This window comes from Doryrhamphus excisus, chromosome 4 (assembly GCF_030265055.1).
Source record: "Doryrhamphus excisus isolate RoL2022-K1 chromosome 4, RoL_Dexc_1.0, whole genome shotgun sequence".
NCBI lineage: Eukaryota > Metazoa > Chordata > Actinopteri > Syngnathiformes > Syngnathidae > Doryrhamphus > Doryrhamphus excisus.
The window spans coordinates 6722880-6746791 of record NC_080469.1 but is presented as its reverse complement, the minus strand read 5'-3'; the positions used below and the strand labels follow the sequence as shown (position 1 = coordinate 6746791).

The window sequence follows — 23912 nt, the reverse complement described above, 5'->3', positions numbered from 1 at the left end:
TTCATGGAACACAATATTCTAAATATTTTTACCTAAAACAACTCTGCTGACACAACATTTTCAGGATCATAATTACCTAAAAGGCCAGTCGTTTATAAATTACATTTTTCAACACAATTATGAAAGCACCCATTACTGAATAATGTAACTTTTTGTGCATAAAAATGCTTTGTCAGATGTCAGAAGAAAAACTGAGACCTTGAACTGTGAGTCTGAACTGGCGTATCTGAGTCCCTGCATTGTTGCTGGCCAGACACTGGTAAAGTCCTTGGTCTCTCAGTCGGACTGTTTTCACTTTCAGTACTTGGCCGTTCTCCAGAAATTCCACATGTGGATCTCCATCACGGGAAAGAACCCTGAGAACAGGAAGGAGCAATACAGTATATCAAACCATTGGAGCTACTGCGGAGTGGAACATTCGTGTACTGATTGATGCATACTCTCCATCGCGACTCCATTCCACTATGGGTGCTGGACGCCCGCTAACTCTGCACTGAAACTCCACTTCCTGGCCCAGGATGGCAGTTAACTCTTGCAGTTTAGACGTCCCTGAGATCACTGGTGGAGCTGCAACAATACAAGGACAAACACCAACATAGTGTTCACTCAAATGTTTACATCCTTGAACCCAGGCACTCATAAATTATAATACAGGTATACCACTGCAAACTAAAACAACAGTAATACATTTAATAGCGGTGATGCTGTTTTGGTTTGACTCTGCACTGTTTACTGGCAGTGACAATAGAAATTAAGATTATTATCCCTATAAAGGCAGGATTTCGAAAACAACCCTACTTCAAGGTGCATGCACAGTAATGTTGCTGCCTGTAAGTGCACCATGCAAACACTGCAGTGGTGTTGCTGCAATGTGGGCTCACCTTGCACCACAATGTGATATTCTTTATGTGCTTCTCCTGCTGAGTTTTGTGCCGTGCAGGCAAAAACTCCAGCGTGTTCTGGTAGGACTCTGTAGATTCTCAGCAGCCGATTCCCATTTTGGAGATACAACCCAGGACTGTTCACCTGAACAGACAGAAATCAGCACCGGAAGTCTTTCGTGTCATCATGTAATTATAACAACGACCACATGATGGGACTGTAGAGCCACTTAAACATGCTGCTCCAGTTTTGTGCAGTAATGAGACCAAAGTGTTACAACTCACAGCATGACCATCTTTAGTCCAGGTGATTGTCGGGGAGGGAATTCCAAATGCATCACAGCCTAGAGTGAGAGGCTGTTTTAAGGTCACAGTAAGGTTTAACGCCTGGCCATCATCTTGGATTTCAGGGGGAACTGAAATAAAACAGGGACATCATTTTGTGTTATGCTCTGCTGTAGAAAAACTGAAACTGGGACAAGGACTTACCATTCACTTTCAATCTGGTCTTCCTGTCCACAGACCCAGCCTCATTGGTCGCCATACATTTGAAATCTCCACTGTGGCTGACAGACGATCTACTAATTACAAGAGCTCCATCCCTTGTTACAGAAAACTCTGATTGTCCAGAATGTATCTCCATGCCATTTTTGAACCAGCGCACCGTAGGATGCGGAGAACCTGCAAGGGCACAGAGGCATAATTTATCCTACAAAAAAAACATTTGCTTCTCCACAGGCAAAGACCAAGGTTCAGAAGGATTTGAACAGTGAGTTTTCTCATTTTACATAATTTCTTTTTTTTTTTTTTACATAATTTCTTTACAGATTTTTTTACAGAATTTTTACAGATTTTTATTTACAGAATTTTACAGAATTTCAGGAACTTTATAGCCAAATTTTTACAGAATTTTTTACAGAATGTTACAGAATTTCAAGAACTTTATAGCCAATTTCCATAGAATATGTCCATTTTCAACGGCTCCAAATTATGGTGTGCATGTTGTGTTTAGCAGCACAGGCCACTCTAAAATAGTCCTGAAATTTATGCAGAAAAAGAAAGCTCCAATGTGTAGAATTAAGGTTTGATGAAAGATTAATCTTTCTTTCTTAGTGTTATCAAGATTTATTACCATGCAGGCGAAAACAGTAAAAGCAGTTCAAAGACACTCAGGAGCCTGAAACAGATGTGTTCTACAGATTAGTAGGTGCATTAGGTGCAGTAGGTGCTCAATTGGAGAATGTGGAATGGGGAAACGGTGGAGAGGAGGCACAATACACTTTCATCACTGTATGTTAGAGGACTGGTGATGAGAGTACTACCCACCAGTGGAGTGACCCAAATGCTGTGAGTCTGTCTATTTTCAGAAGTGTTACAAACGAGGCACCTTTCCTCGACCCAGAAAACTAACATGACGCTATCATGTGTTGAGTTTCTAGAATGGACCCAAGAAAGATTACCCTCAATATTTTATAGATGGAAATGCAAAAAATGAGGATATGAACGAGGTAAAGGTTCAATAAATACTTGGACCAAATTTGGAAGAAAGGATAACAAATAACTTATCAGCTGGAGAAAGGAATGAAAATATAGACAGAAATCCCAACTCCATGTTCCTCCTTTGTATGACAAAAAAAATGATTGACAACAATTGATTGTCAATAAAAGTAAAGCTAAAACATAAACTTTTTCTTTTTTTGAGGGGGGGGGTTCATGTGTTTGTTGCTTTTAACTGACGGTCTATGTACAGTGTAGTTGGGTTCCTTCAAAGGTGCTTACAAATCAAATGGATTATTATTATAACTGATTGTAATTGAATTGAAATGGAAAGTAAGTAAAAAGTAAAAAGTAGTAAAAATATTATGGAACCATTGTTGTATATCAGTAATTGATCATTTCAGACAGGTATATTTCCAAACAATATGAAAATAGCTAAAGTACGTCGTACCAATTCTCAAAACTGTGAAAACAACTTACTACCGACCAGTTTCTTAATTGCCATAATTTCACACAAATCTTTGAAAAGCTATTCAACAACAGCTTAGATAAATTTATGAATAAGAATGAATTACCCGTGGACAGACGATATAGATAAAGAGCAAATATTTCAACTTCCATGGCATTCACTGAAATACATTACATACACTATAGACCACAGAGAGTTCAGCTGCAGTACTTATGGGTTTAACAAAATTAATCAATCAATCAAGCAATTAATCACAATATCTTAGTTTACAAACTAGAACGTTGTGGAATCAGAGGGTTAGTTATGAACTGAGTAAACAGGAAGTAATATGTGAAGCGCTGAGAATATACATCTGCAAGCTCATGCTTATTTGCGGCCCTTTGTATTGAGTAGTGGACTCCTATAGAGCAGCTGCATACAAAATAACCCACACAGAAAGCTTTCTAGATCTTCCAGAATCTACTACAACTTCATTGTAACACACTGATGTCTTCCTTTAACATTTTCTCATGCTATTTCAGAAATGGCAAAGGGCAAATGTTAAATAGGAAGTGAACAAATGTATTAGCAATTGATTAAGAGTTATAAGAATTGTAATATGATGTATTTCAAAATAAAATATATGTATGTTCAAATATAATCAAACCATCACAATTGCCATACAGAGGATCTGTTTTACATTACATCTAATTTAGCAGGCTCTTGATTGATGTCCATCATGCATTTCTTAAATGATTATCTCTGCTAAATGCAATGTATTTTTAGTTGGTGCCCTCAGGCTGAAAATGTGCTTTCTAATGCAGGAAGTTATCTGAAGAACAACCTGGGGATTCTTGCTTCCTCCAGCCAGCTGCCACTCTCAGGCTGTGCAAAGCCTCATACTAGGTGAGCTAGAAGAGCTCGACATAGTTTGACGTACTAGATGCAGGGATGCCTTGATGGCTTCATCTTTTCTTCCTGTGCATCATGGTGCACCTCAGACATTGCTGTCCTTTATCTGCTTGAAGCAGCCTGTAATTAGGATTCCTCTCCCAGCACGTCCAGACGCAGACGAAAGCAGATGTGGCTTACAGAGGCAGCAGGCAGGCAGATGTTCCAGCTGTTGCTTCATATTAGACTCAGCCCTCACCTTCACCAGTTGATCTGGTTGCCATGGCATAAAGCCACATCGACACGATTTTCCGCGTGGACTGTCACAGTGTTTGTTGGCAAAAACTACACACACTATCTTTGTGACAGGAAAGGGCGAACGCACTCCACCCCGCTTAAAAGCTAACTCATCCAGACAGAAACATTAAATAGAGTGTGCTCTCTTTCTTTTGTGAGTGTAAGGATCAATTTGACAGCTGAAATGTTGACAGTAATACACACAAAATGTAATAAAACAACAAATATAGCCTTCTCTCTTTCATTACCTTATCATTTGATTAAATGTGTGAATGGTTCTGTACCTTCAGCAGGACATGGAATGATGACCTTGCTGTTTGCTATTTTCTCCATGACTGTATCTCCTGGTTCAGCAAAGGACGGGGCCTCTGTGGGGACATAAAAAAGTATAAATGCAAAGTCAAATGGTTTTGTTTGCTTTTTATTCTTTCTCTAGGTGCAAAAAGTGTGAGTTGGCGATATTATAAGGTACAGGTAGTCACCGAGAATTTCCAACGTAATCTCCAAGGTCTCCTGCCCAGCGCTGTTCCTCGCCACACACTGGTAAATTCCCTTGTCAGCTAAGCTGACCTTCTGGATTGTGAAGGGTGACGTGTTCTTGACCTCAACAGGATATCCATTGTGAAACCAATTGACCTCTGGACTTGGTTCTCCCTGGACCACACAGGGTAGCGTGACTGTTTGGCCAACCAGAGCTTTCAGTAGAGGGGGTGAGGGCTGAATCCTCGGCTTGGCTAAGACCAAAAAAGGAACTTAAATATAGGTTCATATTTATTTGCATTTAGTCTCGAGATAGTAAATGCCAAAGGTGATGTATGACTATGACATGCTTTAAAGGCACATTTTAAAGGTTGTGATTTTCTAATGAGGACCCACAACCTTACCTTGGATGTGTAAATTGTAGCTTAAGGACACATTGCCGGCTGAGTTCTGTGCTGTGCAGGTGTACAGTTTACTATCAATCAGGCGTACATCAGTGATCTTCAGGGAACCTGAGGGCAAGACAGTGAACCTGGGGATTGGCAAAAAGATGGAGAAAACACAAGACTTTATAAGTAAATGATGACAGACAGCCTCCGTGGAGGGCAGGTCTTTTTTTTGGAGAAGAAAATTTCCTTGGGTGTCCTTTGTTTCATTACAAACAATAATGCGTATCAAGTGTGATACAAAAGTTACTGAAAGTTACTGTTACACAACAAAACAATAGTCTGGAGAAATAACTGGGCCTACGACATAAAAATATATACTAAGAACACCCAAAATATACATAAAATAAAAGTAAAAGTTATGATCAAAATTCCATTGTTTGGATACATTCTGAGTGGTAACTGTGAGCTGCCTGTGTAATGAATGAAAAAAAGAAAGCACTGAGTGAAGTGCAGACTTCCTCCAAGCTGATGATGTCACCCTGGGAAAGGTCACAGAGATGCCAAGTATCAAGTCTTCCTCCAGAAGTTACTCTGTGTTCAGTGTATCATTGAGGATAAGGTTGGAGCTTGTGAAAATGCACAGACATTATGTTGCCATCTGCCTGAGAAAATTGTGATTAAATAGAAAATAGGCTGCATTTGCAATAAAATAGCAATGCAATAAAATAGCAAATGTAGCCATTACTTTACTATAAAAATGTTTCCGAAAAATTCAATGTTTAAAGGGTTTTTATAGTTGGCTAGGAACTTGAATAGGCTTTGTGTTCGTCTGAACTGCATCAAAGTGAAGTTGTATAAATGCAAAATACACAAATGTAAACACACCTCTCCCAGTTAGGGGACATAAGTGTTTCTGCTCATCAACTGAATCACAATAAGATCTTTATTTGCGTGGAAATACGCTTGAAGCACAAATAGTTTTCTATCCCAATGCTGTGGTGTAAATCAACTCTTCCAACCATGAGAAGACAAGCAGCAACATTCTACAATGCCGCCAAACGACTGTATGCTGCATGTTTCTCTGCAGGGTTACAAGCAAAAGCACATAGGACATGAAACACAGCTCGCCCCACCTCGCCTATCCATCAGTCTGCACATTGATGTCAAGTCATCTGTGTACACAGCCTGTCTCAAAGACAAACTGGTAAGGAAGGGTCAGGTCTTGAGAACACCAGACTACAAGAGTTGTGTCATGAATCTTGAATGGGTGTAAATGCCCCCCCGCCCCAAAGTTACATTATGCAATAATCTCTCTTCTGGACTGTTTGTCAATGTAGACAGCGAAGGCCCCACCACACAACTTGAATGTGCGCAGTGACTACATAAGCAGAGCATGGGGGCTCATGTGGGGGTTGTTCACAGAGATGTGTTATTACCATTAGACACAACCAGTAAAGAGTCAGCGTGTTGTTTTACTGCTGAGGCACCCCAGGAGATTCCCAACATTAGTCAGACAGGGCTCTTCCTCTGTCAGTTACTTTACCTCCCCTCTTCCTGGCATCACCTACACCACCACCCACATTTCCCTACTTCCTGGCCCCATACAAGATACATCCTGCTTCTGAGTCCTATCTAACTCCTGAGTCCTCCTATCTGACTGTCTGTCATCTATCCATCTTGTGTGTGTCACAAGTTGGCTTGCCTGTCTGCAGCCAGTGTGACCACACATGAAAGTCAGCCATGCAGCAACAGATGTTCCTTCTCGGTTTAGCTAGCAAGTCAAGACTGCGCACGGCTCCCCTGCAGACTGTTCCCTCGTCTGCCAAGCGAAGCTTCAAAGAGCATCACCAAGAGACCTCTGAACCTGAGTAGTAATGAATTGCAGACTCCTGTGTAAGGTCTGAGTAAAATGTTAGCTCAGCGCTAAGGCATGGTGAGTAGTGCTACAGTGAGGTAAACTTTTAATTTACCCAGCTGTGACAGGGGGGATGGGACGCCCATTTCTGCTCCATGTGACAAGTGGTGACGGACTCCCTTGGGCCTCACAAGGTAGAACTACCTCAGTTCCCACCTCTGCTGCCATTTTCACAGTGCTGTCATGGCCACTCACACCCATTATCTTAGGCATGGCTGGGGAAAAAGTAAAAAAAAAAAAGGGAGTGTAAGTTTGCATGGAAACTGCTGTGTTAGGGTGGCTGCGGTCTGACATTTATTTGCCTTACTGTTAACACTGAGATGGATCTCTCGACTGGCGTAACCCACAGGACTGGTGGCAGTGCAGATGTATATTCCTGCATCGTCATGCGTGGGGTGGCTGATGTGGAGGTATCCATCAGGGTCAGCCTGAAGAGAAGCACTGTCCCGAGGTAGAGGTTGCCGTCCCTGAAGCAAGAACAGGCATTACACCAGAATGTACTGAAGCTGTCTACACATGAGAACGCAGGGACACTGAGCTCCATTTCAGGTTTACAGCCAAACCTTTGATGTATAATATAATTACAAGGCTCCCCTTTAACCTGCTCTCTATCCGCAGTACGAACACACAAGAATGCATTTGCACTTGCTTTGAACATGAAATAGCTTTTACAGATTCATGCTTATCTGGCAAGAACAGCAAGGACCTGCTGAAATTGTTTAAGAAAAGCATGGAAAAATAAATCTGGCTCAAAGCCCCAGCATGTAAGTGACATTTATAAGTACAGCACAGCCTTGGCGTGGCATTCATGTTTTACACATTAGAAAAGTCTGCATAACCAAATGATAGCAATGGTAAACAAACAAAATACAGCTAAACAAGCTGCAATTGTGGGTGCAAAGACAAGTATAAAAGGTGAATGTATGAGTACAGGATGAACAAATGCGTCATTAGGACGAGAAACTAGACGAGAGTGCAGTTATAATGAGGATGCTTGACAATACATAGTAAGATGTTGGTGATGGTCTCCTCTGATTTTGGATTGACACTTGAAATAAAAGTGACTCTAATTACTAACTAGTGACTTATAATGTAAAAGATGGTATTGGAATCACAATGTTTCTTCACAGCGGATCTACAAAATTTCAACTGGTTGTTGCAATTGCAGAAACATCCATCCATCCATCCATTTTCTATACCGCTTATCCTCACGAGGGTCGCAGAGTATGCTGGAACCTATCCCAGCTAACTAAAGGGCGAGAGGTGGGTTACACCCTGGACTGGTCACCAGCCAATTGCAGGGCACATATAACCAAACACACACATCCATACCTATGGATCGTTTTAGAGTTGCTACATGCATAAACATGAATGTTTTTGGAATCTGGGAAGAAGCCGGATTACTCAGCGAAAACCCATGCACACACACTGAGAACGGAAAATCAAACCAAGGTCTTCCCAATCTCCTGGCTGTGTGGCCAACATGGCTTTGTCACAGTGGTACATACAGCATATGGTTTACACATTAACTGTGTTATCCCATATGTATATTGAGACATGAGACAAATTTAAATAGCTGGGAAATAGCTGATGTTAGAATTATCCATCCATGTTATAATGTTTTGCAGTTTAAGTTGAGGCCCTAATGATGTTTCATTTTCAGATTAAAATGTCATGGGATGTGTGACGATGACATCTTACCTTGGACCAGACCACAGTTGGCTTGGGAACACCACTGGCTTTGCATGATAATGTGATGGGTACACCCTCATTGGCAATGTAGCGGTAGGGCCCAGTGTTGATCTCTGGGGGCACTGTGGAGGAAAAAGGCCACAAAGCACAGCTGACTATTTGTCAGGCCTTCCAAATTATCACTGGCCTTAGAAAGCTGACTGTATCGGCATTGCAGGTATTTCTTCATTACTAACTGATGATGAACCATAATCTGGCTTGTCTGTCATTATGCTCTTATGAGCAGACCGACCCTTCCCCTTAAAGGGGAATCTCACTATGATGACAGCAGGTGGTCAGATCACTGATCACTGTTATTTTCTACGATGCCTTCCCTTTAAATTGAAAAACACCAACAAGAATGTTGGGCTACTTACCATGCACCTCCAGGCTCACTGTGATGTTCATGGAGCCGACTACATTCACTGCTGTGCACACATATGTCCCAGCATCCTCTTGGTTGGCTTTCTCAATGTACAAACTCCCATCACTCCTCACAAACATTCTCCTACTCAGCCGAACCTTTGCAGATGAAAAAAGAATCAACTATGGAAAAAAGATTCAACTCTAAAGAACATATTAAGCTATTTTAGAATTAGGCACAAGCCAGTCTTACAGGTTTTCCATTTTGGGACCAGTGTCTCTCTGGGAGAGGTATACCCTCCAACAGCATGCAAGGGACACTCAAGGATTGACCAATACCAGTGGTGATGATGGGGGGACCTTGAGCCAAGAGAGGGGGCTCTGCAAGTAATGGTGGAACAAACATTAATAACCAAGAGTGTTTACAACTTTGCGGGGTCAGAGTGCAGAACAGAAGACATAGCATGTGCTAATCTATCCTACCTAGTCCAGTGACACTAACTCTGGCCTCAGCTTTGATGCTTCCAAACTGGTTCTCAGCTTCACAGATGTACACCCCTTCATCATCCAGCCAGACACCTGTAGTGAATTTGACCATGAATGTGGACACTTCATACAGAGCAACACAGCACCCTCTGCACAGTTGCGATAAGCAGCAAGCCTGCAAATGTTAAGAAAACAAGTCGGCACTTCAATAGCAAGTGGTATTAATGGTTTGACTGCACTGTAATTAGAAGTTAAAAATAGAAACTAACTGGATTAATGGGTTTGGCTGTGTTGTCAGCCTGCTGACACACATGTCCCACTCAGTCAGCTGGAAGATGAACATGTTATTCCATTTATGTGCTTCGATAGTCGAGCCAAAGTTGAAAAAGATGATGACAAGACATTTAACTTTAGAGTAGTTGGAGGGAAGAGGCCGGCAAACACTTCTTAAATAAATTCAGGTTAAAAAAACACACTAGAATCAGATGCCAGAAACTGTGACAGAGGCAGCTTGTGCAAATGTCCACCATTTCTTTCCAGTATTAGACAAGGATCATAATAAAAATTGGGTTCCAGAAGCACAAAAGAGTTACAGTGGCCAATATTAGTCATTTAATAAGCAAAAGGCCATAAGAGTTAAACACTTTTAATATAATATATAAATGAGGGCTATTTAGATGTCGCAACTCGATGATTTTTTGTGTTGTGTAAGGTTCAATGGCTAACTTACTCTGAATTAGAAGGAATCCATTCTGGAGTTGCATTTTTCTACTGTGGGTGGCTGTCTTTGTGAGGATGGGTCTGCCATCTTGTGTGTACCAGGTCAATGTTGGTCGTGGGAAACCTCGAGCCACACATGGGAGGGTAATGTTCTCCCCTACATTTGCTGTCATGTCAATCGGTTCTTCAGAGAACAAAGGGCCGGCTGTGGAAAAAAGCATAATAAAGGATACATACTCCTTTGTTTGATTTTATTTTAAAGGCCATCCAGTCTCACCTCCGACTTCCAGACTGACTGTACCAGAGGAGGTCCCGGCAGGGCTGCTGGCCACACAGTTGTATTGACCAGCATCCACCTCCTGTACCCCTTTAATGTGCAGGATCCCACGTTGGACATCCTTCTTAAGAAATGGAGCGGCATCCACCTCGAGTTCCCCTAGGACAATGGTTCTCAATTATTTTCTGTCATAGCCCTCGAGAATGAAACACGACTGAGAAAATTATAATATGGATTTATTTATCTGTACTGTACACACTGAACTCAAAACTGACACCAGACCAGGAAACAAAATGGAGAGCTGTTAAGCCAAAAATCAAACTGCATGAGTACAATCAAATTGTAAATATTGGCAGGTCTGCAGTAGCATTGAAAATACTCTCTGCCTCTCATGCCACCCCGGACAGTTCACCACCAACCCCATTATTTGAGAAGCACTGCCCTTTGTCTTCAACTATTCCTATGCATTTAATGTCTGCTGAGTAGACCATTTTTGACTGTGAGTTACCTTTGAACCAGTGGACGAGAGGAGGGGGAATTCCACTAGCCTGACACTCCAGAGTAGCATCATCTCCAACAGATACAAGCAGACGCTCCTGTACCACTGTTATGACAGGCACCTCTGAGGGAAAATAGTAAGATATTGGTTCATATCTTTATTGATTTTTCAGCCAGTAAGTGATGATGTCGTGCGCCACACAGCACGATTTGCAACTATTTACAGGTTTTGCCCAAGATGTGAGTATGGTGTCTTCCCTTAATACTTCTAATCAATATCTAAGAATCACTCAGAGTCACATGCAACTAGAAATTGGGCTGAAAACATCCAATCTTACATTGCACACTGCAGTGTCTTATTTTGTACAAACTGTGTATTTACATCCAGTGGCATCACAGTAAAAGAACAATAATGTCATTACACAAGATGTCACCTGACATTGGTTTAAAAGAAGCGATGCTGCAAATATCGTTTTCGGTTGATATCAGTAGTGCGTAATCGGAAGTAAAGTGGAAAATATTAGTAAGAAAGCAAACATCTCTAAGTAAGATTAAGATAAGATGTTTAGTAGTATAAACAAAAGTTTTCAATATAAAAACACTGTTCACAAACGACAGCTGAGTTGAAAGACCAGAATTCAATACTATAATAATATGTTACCAATAACCATGTCTGAAATTTACTTGCTAATGCCTTCATTCATTCATTCATTCATTCACTCATTTTTTTTCACTTCATTTTCTACCGCTTATCCTGACAAGGGTTGTGGGGGGTGCTGGAGCCTATCCCAGCTGTCTTCAGGCGAGAGACGGGGTACACCCTGGACTGGTCGCCAGCCAATCACAGGGCACATATAGACAAACAACCATTCACACTCACATTCATACCTATGGACAATTTGGAGTCGCCAATTAACCTAGCATGTTTTTGGAATGTGGGAGTCCCCAGCATGCACAGGGAGAACATGCAAAGTCCACACAGAGATGGCCAAGGGTGGAATTGAACTTGGGTCTCCTAGCTGTGAGGCCTGCGCGATAACCACTCGTCCGCCGTGCAGCCCATGCCTTCAATCATTATTATCAATAGGGTATATTTTAATGGCTTGACAAGTCTTGTTATCCCAGTTTCTGACGTAAACATACTGTACATACTAATGCAGCACAACATGATGAATTACCCGCATAAGAAAGATGGACAGATTGTGATGCAGTCCCAGCCACATTGGTTGCCAGACATGTGTAGTTCCCAGCATCCTCAGGGAGAGCTCCTCTTATAGTCAAAACTCCTTGTTGGTGTAGACTCAACCTGCGTCAGGTAATGGGCAGAATTCACAATGATGTCTCACACTGATTACATTTGCAGATGTACTGTAAAACATTAGTACAAAACCTTTTTGTTTCTCTTGTGTATAAAGTCATATATTTTCCCTTCAATAATCACATACACAGGAACATGAAGTGCTTTTTTTTTTTTTTGCAAAAACAGACTGTATACCAGAACTCTCCACAATGTTACAAACAGGATGTGACATCTCTCTTTTAGCTAAAGTGGAATGTAACGAGTCCTTTGTGCCGGGGGTGTTGAGTGGGCTGAGAGTCCTCTTACCGCGGCCGATTAGCAAGGAACGTGTTTCCATGGCTCCAAAAGAGCAAGGGAGGGGGGGAGCCGGACGCTGAGCAGACGAGGCTGATTTCATCCCCTCGGGAAAAGACCTGGTTCTGGGGATGAACTACCACAGAGGGTGCCTCTACAGTCCAAATGATAAAAAGAATGCTGACTGTCACTACATTTCGATACATGATTTATAATTTAACAACCCATGTTGAACATCACTAAACAATGCAATCCAGCAGCACTGAAAAGTCTAACCACAAAGTTTAATGTGCATCATGAGAAACATTTTCTGACATGAATGTAGCTCAATCCAACAGTAGGATGTAGAAATGGAAACCAGATGACAGCATCCTGAGAGAAACCAGGAGCACCCGTTGTGTTAAGTATTTAGACAGATGACCTGCTGACTGTCTTCATATCGTACCTGGGACAAAGAGCCATACGGTGATTCTGTTGTCTCCATGGGCGTTGGTGGCTGCACAGTGGTACTGCCCAGCATCCTGAGTCCGCACACTGTTAATCTGCAGGGACGAGTTGGATAGCAGCCTCACCCTCCCTGAGCGGGCTCGAATGGTGTGACCTGCTCTATGCCAGGTCAAGTTGTAACGCATGGAGCCTTCCACCTGACAGGATAGCACCGCCACACTTCCTACTAATGAGGTCACATTTATTGCTGGCTTCAGTACAGGAGGAGGATCTGTTTTGAAAAAAAAAGACCAAAATATAAAAGCTTGAAAGAAGCATCGACAAGTACATGAAAACAAATGAATGGAAATTATTTCAAAGCTTTACGTTGAAGAGGGAGTTTATGCTTGCACAGTAACATGAGGACTGCATATAGCTGTGTCAAGCACTTCTATGTGTTTCCATTATCAAAACATTATCACACAGCTAAAATAATCCACAAATAACAACCCGCTACACAATAATGTAAAACAATACTTCTCAAGAGAAGAGTTAAAACACTTGTATGCGCATACAGTATGTGGAAGTAAATCATGCCTAGGATTAAGCAAAGTTCTCCAACAATGTACTAATACAAGCCAGTTTAAGAAACAACACTAACATATATAATAAAAAGAATCCTGAACCGTAGTGCCTGATATTATTATCCAGAGCCTTATTACAACATAAGGTATTATCTATCATCCATTACATATTCATCTGTTTAACACACAGATTATGCCAAACATCAAATTTACAGCTGTACTTTCTATTTATTATTCCTTATGATTAGTTAAAGCATATATTCTGAACTCATTTATCACCCAGCAATGCATCTGTTAATTATAACGTCCTTATTTATATATTTATTGATTTGCTGTACTTATTTCTGAATGTCTCTATGTCTCATTTAAATTGCTATAATTGGGGGTGTCCTGATCCAATATTGATATTGAGCCGATATCAGCAAAAAAAAAAAAAGGATTATAGTATTAGATTATATCAGCCTGCATCTAAAATCACTGATATAAACAACCCAGTGCAAGCAGTCCATTCCAGACTCCACTCCAGCACCTCTATTAAGTAGCTCCAGACCCAGCATGCAGAGCCCACATTATCAAACCAGCAAGTGCTACCGTGTTGAGCAAGGAGTATGAGTGGTGTTGAAAGTGAGACAGTATTTTCTTTTTTCTTTTTTGCTCCCTCAAAACATCCAAGCACGAGAAACCCCTACGGGACAGCAAAAAGACATTACCTACAATAGAAAATGCCAAGCCACCACTACATTGTTATTAAAACTATACCCCAGATGCATCAAGTAAATGGATCATACCTACTTTTGCTGATTATTTTTCCGTTTGAGGAATATGACTTAATTAAGCTTTGTCTAACATTCCACACTAAATAATAAGTAATAAGAGTACATATATATGGTTTGTGCTGATAATACTCCCATTTAAGGCTACAACATCCATAAAGGAGTAAAATCCGCAACGTGCACACCAGTCTCCAAAATCCAAAGAGTAAATGTAAGTGTAAGTGTGGTTTGACTGACTAAAAAGTGCCGTACCTCTAACAGTCAGCTGGGTTAAGGCACGTCCCTGTCCTGCTCCACTCTGCGCTACGCACTCATACAGGCCTTCATCCACTGCTGAAACGTGGTCAATCTCCCATGATGCAGTGGCAGATTTTCTGATAAAAAGACAGGCGGCAACACAATCTTATTTCAAGTCACAGTCATTTAGTATCTCAGACACATATAGGGAATGGATTTCACCACACAAATCTTCAACTAATTAAAACCAGACCATTTATCCATCAGAATTTGAATAAGCTTTAGTCACCATGTATGTTACCACACTAGGAATTTGACTCCGGTCTAATATCACGCTGTGACAAAGTACAAAAACATGACACTTTAATTGATCAAGACAGCAGTGAATATTCACCCTGTGATCTCTAAAGAACGAGTGTGACATATGAGACAATAATGTCAGCCATTTCTGGCATGCTCCCTGCTAAGTATATGTATGATGGAACGAATTAAGTGATCGTGTTAGAACTGCAGCATATGCTAGCAAAAGAAATGTTACAAAAGAAAATCTTACTGGAAGAACTTTTCCTCTCCCAGTGTCATTCCACTTCGAGCAAATCTCAGCCTGTAAGGCATGTCGCTTTCCACTGAACAGCGAATGACAGCGGGCTGCATGTAGAAACCCTTCACCACATCAGGCATGTTAACAGCTGGGGGATCTACGGATGGGAGGAAACGCAGGTCAAAGGTCAGAAAAGAGATTGATGAGGTGTGAAAATTTTTGAAGCATAGCAAAAGAGACATGTCTGGAGGCAGGGATAGAGCAAGGTTGTCTTACCTGGAACTATGTTTGTGTACAGGACACTGGACAGTCGCTGGAATCGATATCCCTCCTCGTCTCGGCCCATCACCTTAATGAAGAAGCTCTGGGAAGGAGTGTGGATCTCCGGGAGACTCCACAGTCCTTGCTGGCCGAGGTCAGAGGGTGGAAGCACCTGGATGGTACGTAAGGAACGCCCTGAGCCAGATATTAGCTCCACATGACTCAGTTGACCTGGGCGCTTCAGGCCCGTGCATTTTAGCAGAACATGTGCTGGAAGTCCTGAAAGGCAAACAAATCAATAATACGGTCTCCATCAACTGAGTAAGCAATAAGCATCTGCATCACCTTTTATTGGCCTCTCCCTAGTATGGTTGAATTCGTTAACAGGGACGCTTGAAAAGCCAGCCCGGAAGTCCAGATTGCTGACTCCGGTGACCCTCAAGGTATGGCGGCCATCACATCTCACCTTCAGGATCAAAGCAGAATTATGACTTGATTGACATCAGACAAAGAGCAAAAAACATTATACCAAGATTGTTACCTTCAGATTCCATGCTCCAGGCCTGGGAAACTTCAGGTTGACAACACGAGCAGAGTTGGGAATATTCAAGAGCTCGGTAAGACCCTGATCTACACCAACTACACGTCCTGGAAGATAGAGTAGAGAGTACAATTCCAACTGTCCAACAGTTTTGTACTGCTTATTAAGAAGGTACAGTTAAGTTGTATACCAAGGGGATCTCTTAGCTCGATTTGTGGAGCAGGTCCACTGAGTGATACAGTGACTTCTCGGAGGCTGGGGTCAAAGGGCACTTCCCACTGGTTCTCTTGGGCATTGTCATGGTTTGAGGACAACAGGTGGACCTTCATGGCCTGAACGGTCTCCTCGACCCACTTTAATATCTAAAAAAAAAAAAAAATTGTGTCAGACTGGTCAGTGAGATTGTGATATGTTATGGTGTTTGGCAGTACGGGAAGCTGCGGTCTGTCAAACTGTATCTGTCAAGGTCCCCCTCTCAACTTAGCTAGAATGAAGACAGGATGTGATCGTGACCTCTCTTCGAGAGTGTTTTCCTGCCCAGGCAGAGCTCTGCTCTCTGTCTTTGAACCATTCCTCTTCATGACTACAACTGTATTCCTCAGATGGGTTTTTTTTCCCTCAGCAAATGAGAAGTGAAACAGCTCAACTGTCAAGCTGATAGCATCCAGTTTTCTGCACTTTCAAGCATGTATTCCCAAAAGAGTGTCTCATACACTGGCAGCAGTCTCCTGTATTATATCTTTCATGAATCATGATGTCCATATCTCAGCATAGAAAGTTAAAAATAATTTACTCAGTCGGTTATATACAGGCAGTTAAGTATTTGTCTTGTATTTGTGTTATTTCTCATTATCCTTGAACCTAAGTGAAACTAAAATCATGCTGTTTGGTAACAGCAGAAAGGACACGCACCAACAAATACAAATAGACAGTGTAGACATTGAAAGGGTAAAGGAAAATACATTTCTGTGGATCACAATAGATGAAAATATGAGCTGGAAACCTCATATTACAAATATACAACATTAGGTGGCCAGAAATATTTCAATATTGAACAAAGCAAAATTTGTTCTCAATCAGAAATTACTCCACACTCTTTATTGCTCACTGGTTCTACCATATCTTACTTATTGGGTGGAAATATGGGGTAATAACTATAAAAGCAATCTTCACTCATAAAATGTACTGCAAAAAAGGGTAGTAAGGATAATTCATAATGCCGCCTACAGAGAGCATACTAACTCCTTATTTCTAAAATCACAAATACTTAAATACTTGCTGATATAGTTAATCTTCAAACAGCTAAAATAATGCATTAGGCTAAAAATAAACAATTACCTAAAAATGTCATCCATTACTTCTCTACAAGAGAGGAGAAATATGATCTCAGGGAAGAACTAAATTTGAAACACTTATGGTCATATCACCTCATACTTCAGTACATGACAAAATTAAAAAAAAAACTTAAACTATATTAGGAAAGCAGGAAGTGAACAAATGTAACAGTTACTGATTGTAAAAGTACCAGACGGAGGGGTAGGATTTAATAAGCTTTGCTTCTTCCTACTCCTTTTGGACATGTGGAACTGTGAACTGATTATGGGATGCACTCAATTGTAATCTGATGTTCAAATGAAATAAAACCATTACCATTACCATTACCATTACCATTTGTCTGAGCTGATTTCTTAAGGTCTAAAATGATGGCGCTAGATGCTAGGTTCAATGGCATTCAGTTGCAAAAAGAGTCATCACCACAGAATATAAAATGTGTCGGTGTCGCTCTACAAAACATCTATCACTACAGAATTTCAGTTTTGACAGGTCTTTTACTAATTTTCCTTTTGTTGTCTCCAAAATGAAATCAGAAGCAACAAAAAGCCCCACTGACGTCTCACGGTCTTATTGCGGTACCTACAATGGACCCACTGTCCTTCACCTTCCAGATGCTTAACCATTATTTGTTATGACCATGTATGGCAAGGCATTTTGGTTACATTGAATCAGTATGGAAAGAAAAAACTTGCACAGTGGACCCTATAAGAAGCCAAAGGCAACACATTTGAAGACCTTTATACAAATGAGCAAAACGTCAAACAAGGGAACCCTTTGATAATGTACTTCTCAGGCCCATACAATTGTGTCTATTAGGACTGCCTGGTGCTGACAGCAACTGGTTCCCCTGATATTTTACAACTGGAAACAGCTGTAATGTCTGCCATATGTGCAGTCATCACCCGCAGAGCAGGAAACTACTAAGAGGTGACCTACATCTGGGACAGATTGGTGTCTGTTGCCTCCTTGAAAGAACAGGGCAGAGTGGGTCTGCGATCACAATGCAGATCAAAACAAGCGGAGTGCAGCCATGTGAGTACTGCTGTCCACGCAACAGTGTTCATGTGAAGCATGTTGAGCTGTGCCACTACACCCTGTTTCAGCCTATGGGAATGCAGAGGATCAAATGTCATGTGAAACATCATCCAAGGTGTCTCAGTTCAGCAGGTTTACAGGGCTCCCGCAAGAAAGACCCCCTTTGCTATTCACACAAGCATGACGGATGGACCAAAATCGCTGACAAGAGGGTGAAGTTTTATTGTATGCCTTCCATTCAGGTGCATTACCTAACTCCACTTAAGTAGTTTTGAGCAGCTAATAGTACAATTGACTGTGCAGACCAAGGTTCAGTTTAGTGTTGAAATAGTCTAAAAACTCCACTTTTTATTTGCTTCCCCACTTCCTATCAGCATTATTATAGCAAATCAACCGCAGCTGGACCCTGTTGTCCTCCTCATCAAACTGCAAAACACCTGCCAAGTCCTTTCTGTCTATGAGTCCACCTGTGTTTCAACAAGGCAGCCTTGGTTTTACATTCTCAGATATGTGACCTCGGTTTCATTTTTAATTCATTCATTCATTTTCTACCGCTTATCCTCACGAGGGTCGCGGGGGTGCTGGAGCCTATCCCAGCTGTCTTCGGGTGAGAGGCGGGGTAAAGCCTGGACTGGTCGCCAGCCAATCACAGGGCACATAAAACCCACACACGCACATGAGAGAACGTGCAAACTCCACTCAGAGATGCCCGGGGGTTGAATCGAACTCAAACCCGCGCTAACCACTCGTCCACCATGCAGCCTTCGGTTTCATTTTACAGCAAGAGCTGCTGGGATCTCTACATCAGTGGTTCCCAAAATTTTACAGTCGCATACACCTGAAACCATGTACTAAATACCTATTTTGACAACCGGTGTACCACTGGGAGTCTGCATACCCCACTTTGGGAACCTAGGCTCTACATAAAACCTAATGAGAAAACCATGAGGCCACATTAACATAAACTTGAACATAAACCTGAGTGTATCTGATCTTGATTATATTGGTCTTTAACCTCCTATGGGCTGACAAACATCACTGTTGTCATTTCTGATGAACACTCAAGACTACCGTTCTGTCCCTGGAGACCAAAGACGAAGACCTTGCAAAGTATATCTGATGTACCCATACTTGATTAAATGTTATTTAGGCTAGATCTGTGCTAGTTCGAGACTTGGAAAAAAAAAAGCATTTTGGTTAAAGCCACCTAAGTGCCATGAGTGCTCAAAATCTCAAGTGTATCATGTTTACATTGAAGCATGTGACGTTTTAGCAAAAGCCGTGTGGGGTTGAGGTCTGATAGCTCAATTACATTTGTTCTCCTATACCTTTAAATACACATAAACACAAAAATGACATGCAGGCACGCCTTACATTTCTGTCAGGATTATTGAGTGAGATTGAAGCTGCCCCACAGAAGCCTTGTATGTTCGGCTACATTCATGCATGGCTTGACATGAAACAGACCTCCCTACACACACAAACACGTTTCAGTTCAGAGGTTCAGTAGGCCACAAGAACACAGAGGTGTTGGCTCAAGCTCAGCACTGCCCAGCCTGTGTTGACGTGCAGGATACCACTGTCTCTTGTTGAGGTAATGTTCGCTTCTTTTACATCTGTCTGGGAAGTGAGATATGCTGTCTTTGGCTTCCCAGACAGAGCTTCTATTTCCAGTACGACAAAGCCTTCATTCGTCTCATACTAGCAGCATCAGCCTTGCAGGGATTTTATTGGAACGGCGAAAAGGGATTTTCTCACTTGTGCAAGTAAATTGTAACCCCTTTGACGCAATGGAATAACATTTCAAAGTTGTCTTTGTCATGGAATTGTTGTCTTTTGTGCCTTGTGACTCGAAGCAATCAATTTATTCATAATTAAAGTTAACACACCGGAAATGTGGGGTTCAATGGTAGAACAACAAAAACAGGTTGAAACAGAACAAACAGTAGCTGCTTCAGCATCCCAGTCTGCAGTTGCGCGGGTTTTCTTTGCACTTTATAATTTATTATGCTGACGTGTCACTAAAAACGTTGTCTACAGTGTCTAAGGTTTTTATGATTTACTATGAAGTTCAACATCTGGAACTGAGTCTCTATTGACTGTGAGTCGTCATAGCTTACAAGGAAACTACCATAAACTACCATAATGAGTCTTGCGGACATTTTTCAATGAACATTTCCCAAATATCTTATTTATTTATTTCATTTTTTGTTTGAAATGGTTATCGGACACACATTACCCACCCCCTTCCTACTCCGAGCATGTAAGCTGTGCACCAGGTAACACACACATTTTTGCTAAGCACCGGCGGTGTCATTTTGAGCCAGTTTTAAACAGTCCCTTTAATGTAAAGACATTAAAATGTAGTTTGAATTTGACTAAATAATACAGTATGCCAGCTCAAGTTTCATGATGAGCTGCATCAATATGCCCTCCCCACAGCTCTGCTTCACTCTGTTTATGGTTGTTAGCTATGGCTACCAGCAAATCTTTCCACGAGGCAAGCTCAGGCACAAGCGTTTGGAGTTGGTGATTCTCAGCAAGAGAAAAATATTTTCATCTGGGAACGGCTTTTCAACACGGGACTGTTTTTGTGAACATTGACTGTTGCTGAAGCCGCAAAACGTGCATTAATGTCAGACACAATGTTACAAAATGAGACGTCACCTCTACGATTGTGTTGACATTTGTGGTGTCTGCTCTCACCTCATTGACCTGCTGCTTGTCCAGGTGAAAGATCTGCCCCGAAGATGTGGCTGCGATCTCCTCGTAGGCCCTGTACCCCGGCTGAGAGCGGTCACCACAATCCCCAGTTAGCACAAAAACCACCTGGAAGAGATAAGAGTCTTATTAGTGTCCTATGTTTGCTAGAACATTAACTGACGCTAACACCTTTTGTTTTTGTCATGCAGTGGCTGTGACTGAGCAATTGTCAAAGCGGCTGTCAGTGGCAGAATACACATTCTATCAATGAAAAGATTGATTCACTCTCATTTATTTATTCAAGGCTCCTGAATATAAAGGCTTCAGTATAGTCGTGTTATTAAGGGCTTGTGTCTTTGTATGTACTGTACTGTATATGCGCTCAGATCGCAGTCTGGACGGATGGAGGTATGGATTTGGATATGCTGGCATGGTGATAGTCCTTGTGTATCACCACATTCCTTTGCGCCTTGCTCTGTTTGGACTGACCAACCCTTGCTTTTTTAGGTAGCTCATCATTAACTAAACATTAGCATATACAATCAGTCATATCATAGCTCATCCACCCTTGTAAAGTTGTTGACATTTACCTGTGATTGACGGAGTTGCACTAGCCGTAGAACATCTTTCTTGAGGCGGTAGTCCTTGGCTCTTGCGTCGGTAAAAACATAGATGAAGGATCCAGGTAGCGAAACTTCCAGTGCTTTTTTAATGGCTCCAACACTCATCTCAGGGCAGTCGCCACCACCCTGTGTGAACCACAGCCATATAAAGTGCGTTATCAACTACCACAGCAAAAGGTCAACATGTGACGAAGTCAATTGTCAAAGAAATCTAAATGTCACTCCAAAATATTCCTTATTGTGCCAGTTTTTTACTTCTGCAACCATACATGGTGTGGTAACAAAGCATATTTTTCTAGGTTTCTTGCCAAAATAAACAAATATTCTACCTTGAAATTGGAATTCCTGCATGACTCTCTTGGGATCCTTCTACTGTTTTCACTGCATTATATTGACTCTATCTCAACATGCTCCACATATACTGACTAAAGCATGGCTCTGGATGAGATAATATTGTGCTTTGTTAATGCTGCAATAATCACTGCATGTGTACTGCTCCCACCTGGACAAACAGCTCCTGAAGATCCTGCTGGAACTTAATAGGATCGGTGGTGATGGACACTGGGCCAATATCTGCAGGTCAAAAATGTCAATCATCAAGGAAACCCAATGGAGATATACTATATGGACAGTATCGGCCATCAATCACAAGGAAATTGAAGAAAACATTGAGTTGGTCCCTGATATTGCATCACAATATCTGTTGTAGTTCATCTCAAAGGTTTTTGATGGGGTTTAGTTCATGACCATCCACTGCAAACTCATCCACTAAAGGGGAACTATTATGGTCATTTTTCAGGTCTTTGTATTGAATTGTGGACTCCTATAGAGCAGCTACACACAATAACCAACACAGAAAGTGTTCTAGTTTTCCAGAATCTGCACATATTGAGCTGTATTTCTTTGGATTTCGGGGTTCACATGAAAACGGTCTGTTTTAATCTATTCTGTATGTTATTGTATGCTGTGGTTGGTCACACTCCAGAGTGCATAGAAACACTTCAGGTATGTGGCGCTAACTGTGTAGGAGTTGATAAACAGTATAAGAGTTGATAATAAATGGCGGTTTCACCTACTGCAGAGTGCATATAAAGACTTACGGTTTGTGCAGCCAACTTTATAGGAGTTGATAAACGGCAAAATGTGCAAACGCTTGTAATATACAGACATATGTGTTGGATCCCGAATCTGATCCGGAAGTGGAGACTGTACAGTCAGATGTTTCTCAAGAAAAGAGGTTACTTCAGGACGTCTCGCAATGGTAAGTAGCTTTAGCATTTTAGCATTAGGTTTTCTACAGCATCTGTAACCTGTAATGTGTTTTACGGGACTACCAGTGGAGTCACGCTTCATGACTTCATTCATTCCACATGCCATCCAGCTGAACAATACCTCACATCCACCACATTATTGCGCTGTAATGTCTGCCCTCCTTGTATAAAGTGTACATTTACTTGTATTTACCACATTTCTACACAATGTCTGTAAATACACCGCACGGTGGGCAAGTGGTTACAATTGGCCACACAGTTGGGAGATCAGGAAGACCTGGGTTTGAATCTCCGCTTGGCATCTCTGTGTGGAGTTTGCATGTTTTCCCCACGCATGAGTGGGATTTCTCTGTGATCTCTGATTTCTCGGTACATTCCAAAAACATTAATTGGCGACTCCAAATTGTCCATAGGTATGAATGTGAGTGTGAATGGTTGTTTGTCTATATGTGCCCTGTGATTGGCTGGCGCCAGTCCAGGGTGTACCTTGCCTCTCAGCTGAGATAGGCTTGATTAGAATGTCAAACATTTACATTTTGTCTTGGGTGCAAAAAGCAGGGATCTACTGTAATCCATCCTTTTGTTTTCTATGCCAAAAAGTATCCAGTTGAATTCAGGTTTTCTGTTTTTTTTATGTCAAACAACAGAAAGCAATGAAAACATATCATAACAAATAAATGTTTCAACTGAATCCGATAGTATCTACTGCATGTTAGTCTCTAGTAAGCTACATTTATCAGAAGCAAAGTGATGCCCCACAGCTAGAGCCGATGTGTTTTTATGCAGATTTACTATAAGCAGTTTTCCAAGTGCAGATGAGAGGAGAATAATTGTTTTCTGCAGCTGAAGTCAGCACATTGTAATCTACAGCAGACCCCATGATAAGTATGAGGCTACATTATTGTCATAAACACACACCTTCCATTTTAAATGTTACACAAAACTACCAGATCTAGCGGCAATGTGGCCTGTTTTGTGTGCATGCCCATGTTTCTGTGAATACAAAAATACTCCTTTAAGTATCTTGAAGTGGGTAATGATACAGTGTTGTGTCAGACGGATGACAGTCACCAATTTCTGTCTATTTCCCTAACAGTGGCAAGCGGATGTAAAGG

The 23912-nt window shown here is 41.5% G+C and overlaps 1 protein-coding gene across 1 annotated transcript in view; it reads right to left on the bottom strand.

Annotated features, from left to right (window-relative positions):
- hmcn2 (hemicentin 2) overlaps nucleotides 1-23912 on the bottom strand; it is a 50948-nt gene that overhangs the window by 25525 nt on the left and 1511 nt on the right. The window contains exons 2-30 of the mRNA XM_058070888.1: nucleotides 22029-22099; nucleotides 21494-21652; nucleotides 20907-21029; nucleotides 16021-16192; nucleotides 15831-15937; nucleotides 15635-15755; nucleotides 15305-15568; nucleotides 15041-15185; nucleotides 14503-14624; nucleotides 12913-13185; nucleotides 12480-12621; nucleotides 12052-12179; nucleotides 10884-10997; nucleotides 10376-10534; nucleotides 10109-10303; nucleotides 9376-9471; nucleotides 9146-9273; nucleotides 8907-9051; nucleotides 8500-8612; nucleotides 7106-7265; nucleotides 6854-7013; nucleotides 4899-5026; nucleotides 4497-4748; nucleotides 4299-4382; nucleotides 1371-1562; nucleotides 1167-1297; nucleotides 882-1026; nucleotides 441-567; nucleotides 199-356 (exon numbers count right to left, since the gene is read on the bottom strand). Of these exons, the coding sequence (XP_057926871.1) occupies nucleotides 199-356; nucleotides 441-567; nucleotides 882-1026; nucleotides 1167-1297; nucleotides 1371-1562; nucleotides 4299-4382; nucleotides 4497-4748; nucleotides 4899-5026; nucleotides 6854-7013; nucleotides 7106-7265; nucleotides 8500-8612; nucleotides 8907-9051; nucleotides 9146-9273; nucleotides 9376-9471; nucleotides 10109-10303; nucleotides 10376-10534; nucleotides 10884-10997; nucleotides 12052-12179; nucleotides 12480-12621; nucleotides 12913-13185; nucleotides 14503-14624; nucleotides 15041-15185; nucleotides 15305-15568; nucleotides 15635-15755; nucleotides 15831-15937; nucleotides 16021-16192; nucleotides 20907-21029; nucleotides 21494-21652; nucleotides 22029-22099 (4314 nt within the window). The remainder of the gene's footprint in view (nucleotides 1-198; nucleotides 357-440; nucleotides 568-881; nucleotides 1027-1166; nucleotides 1298-1370; nucleotides 1563-4298; nucleotides 4383-4496; nucleotides 4749-4898; nucleotides 5027-6853; nucleotides 7014-7105; nucleotides 7266-8499; nucleotides 8613-8906; nucleotides 9052-9145; nucleotides 9274-9375; nucleotides 9472-10108; nucleotides 10304-10375; nucleotides 10535-10883; nucleotides 10998-12051; nucleotides 12180-12479; nucleotides 12622-12912; nucleotides 13186-14502; nucleotides 14625-15040; nucleotides 15186-15304; nucleotides 15569-15634; nucleotides 15756-15830; nucleotides 15938-16020; nucleotides 16193-20906; nucleotides 21030-21493; nucleotides 21653-22028; nucleotides 22100-23912) is intronic.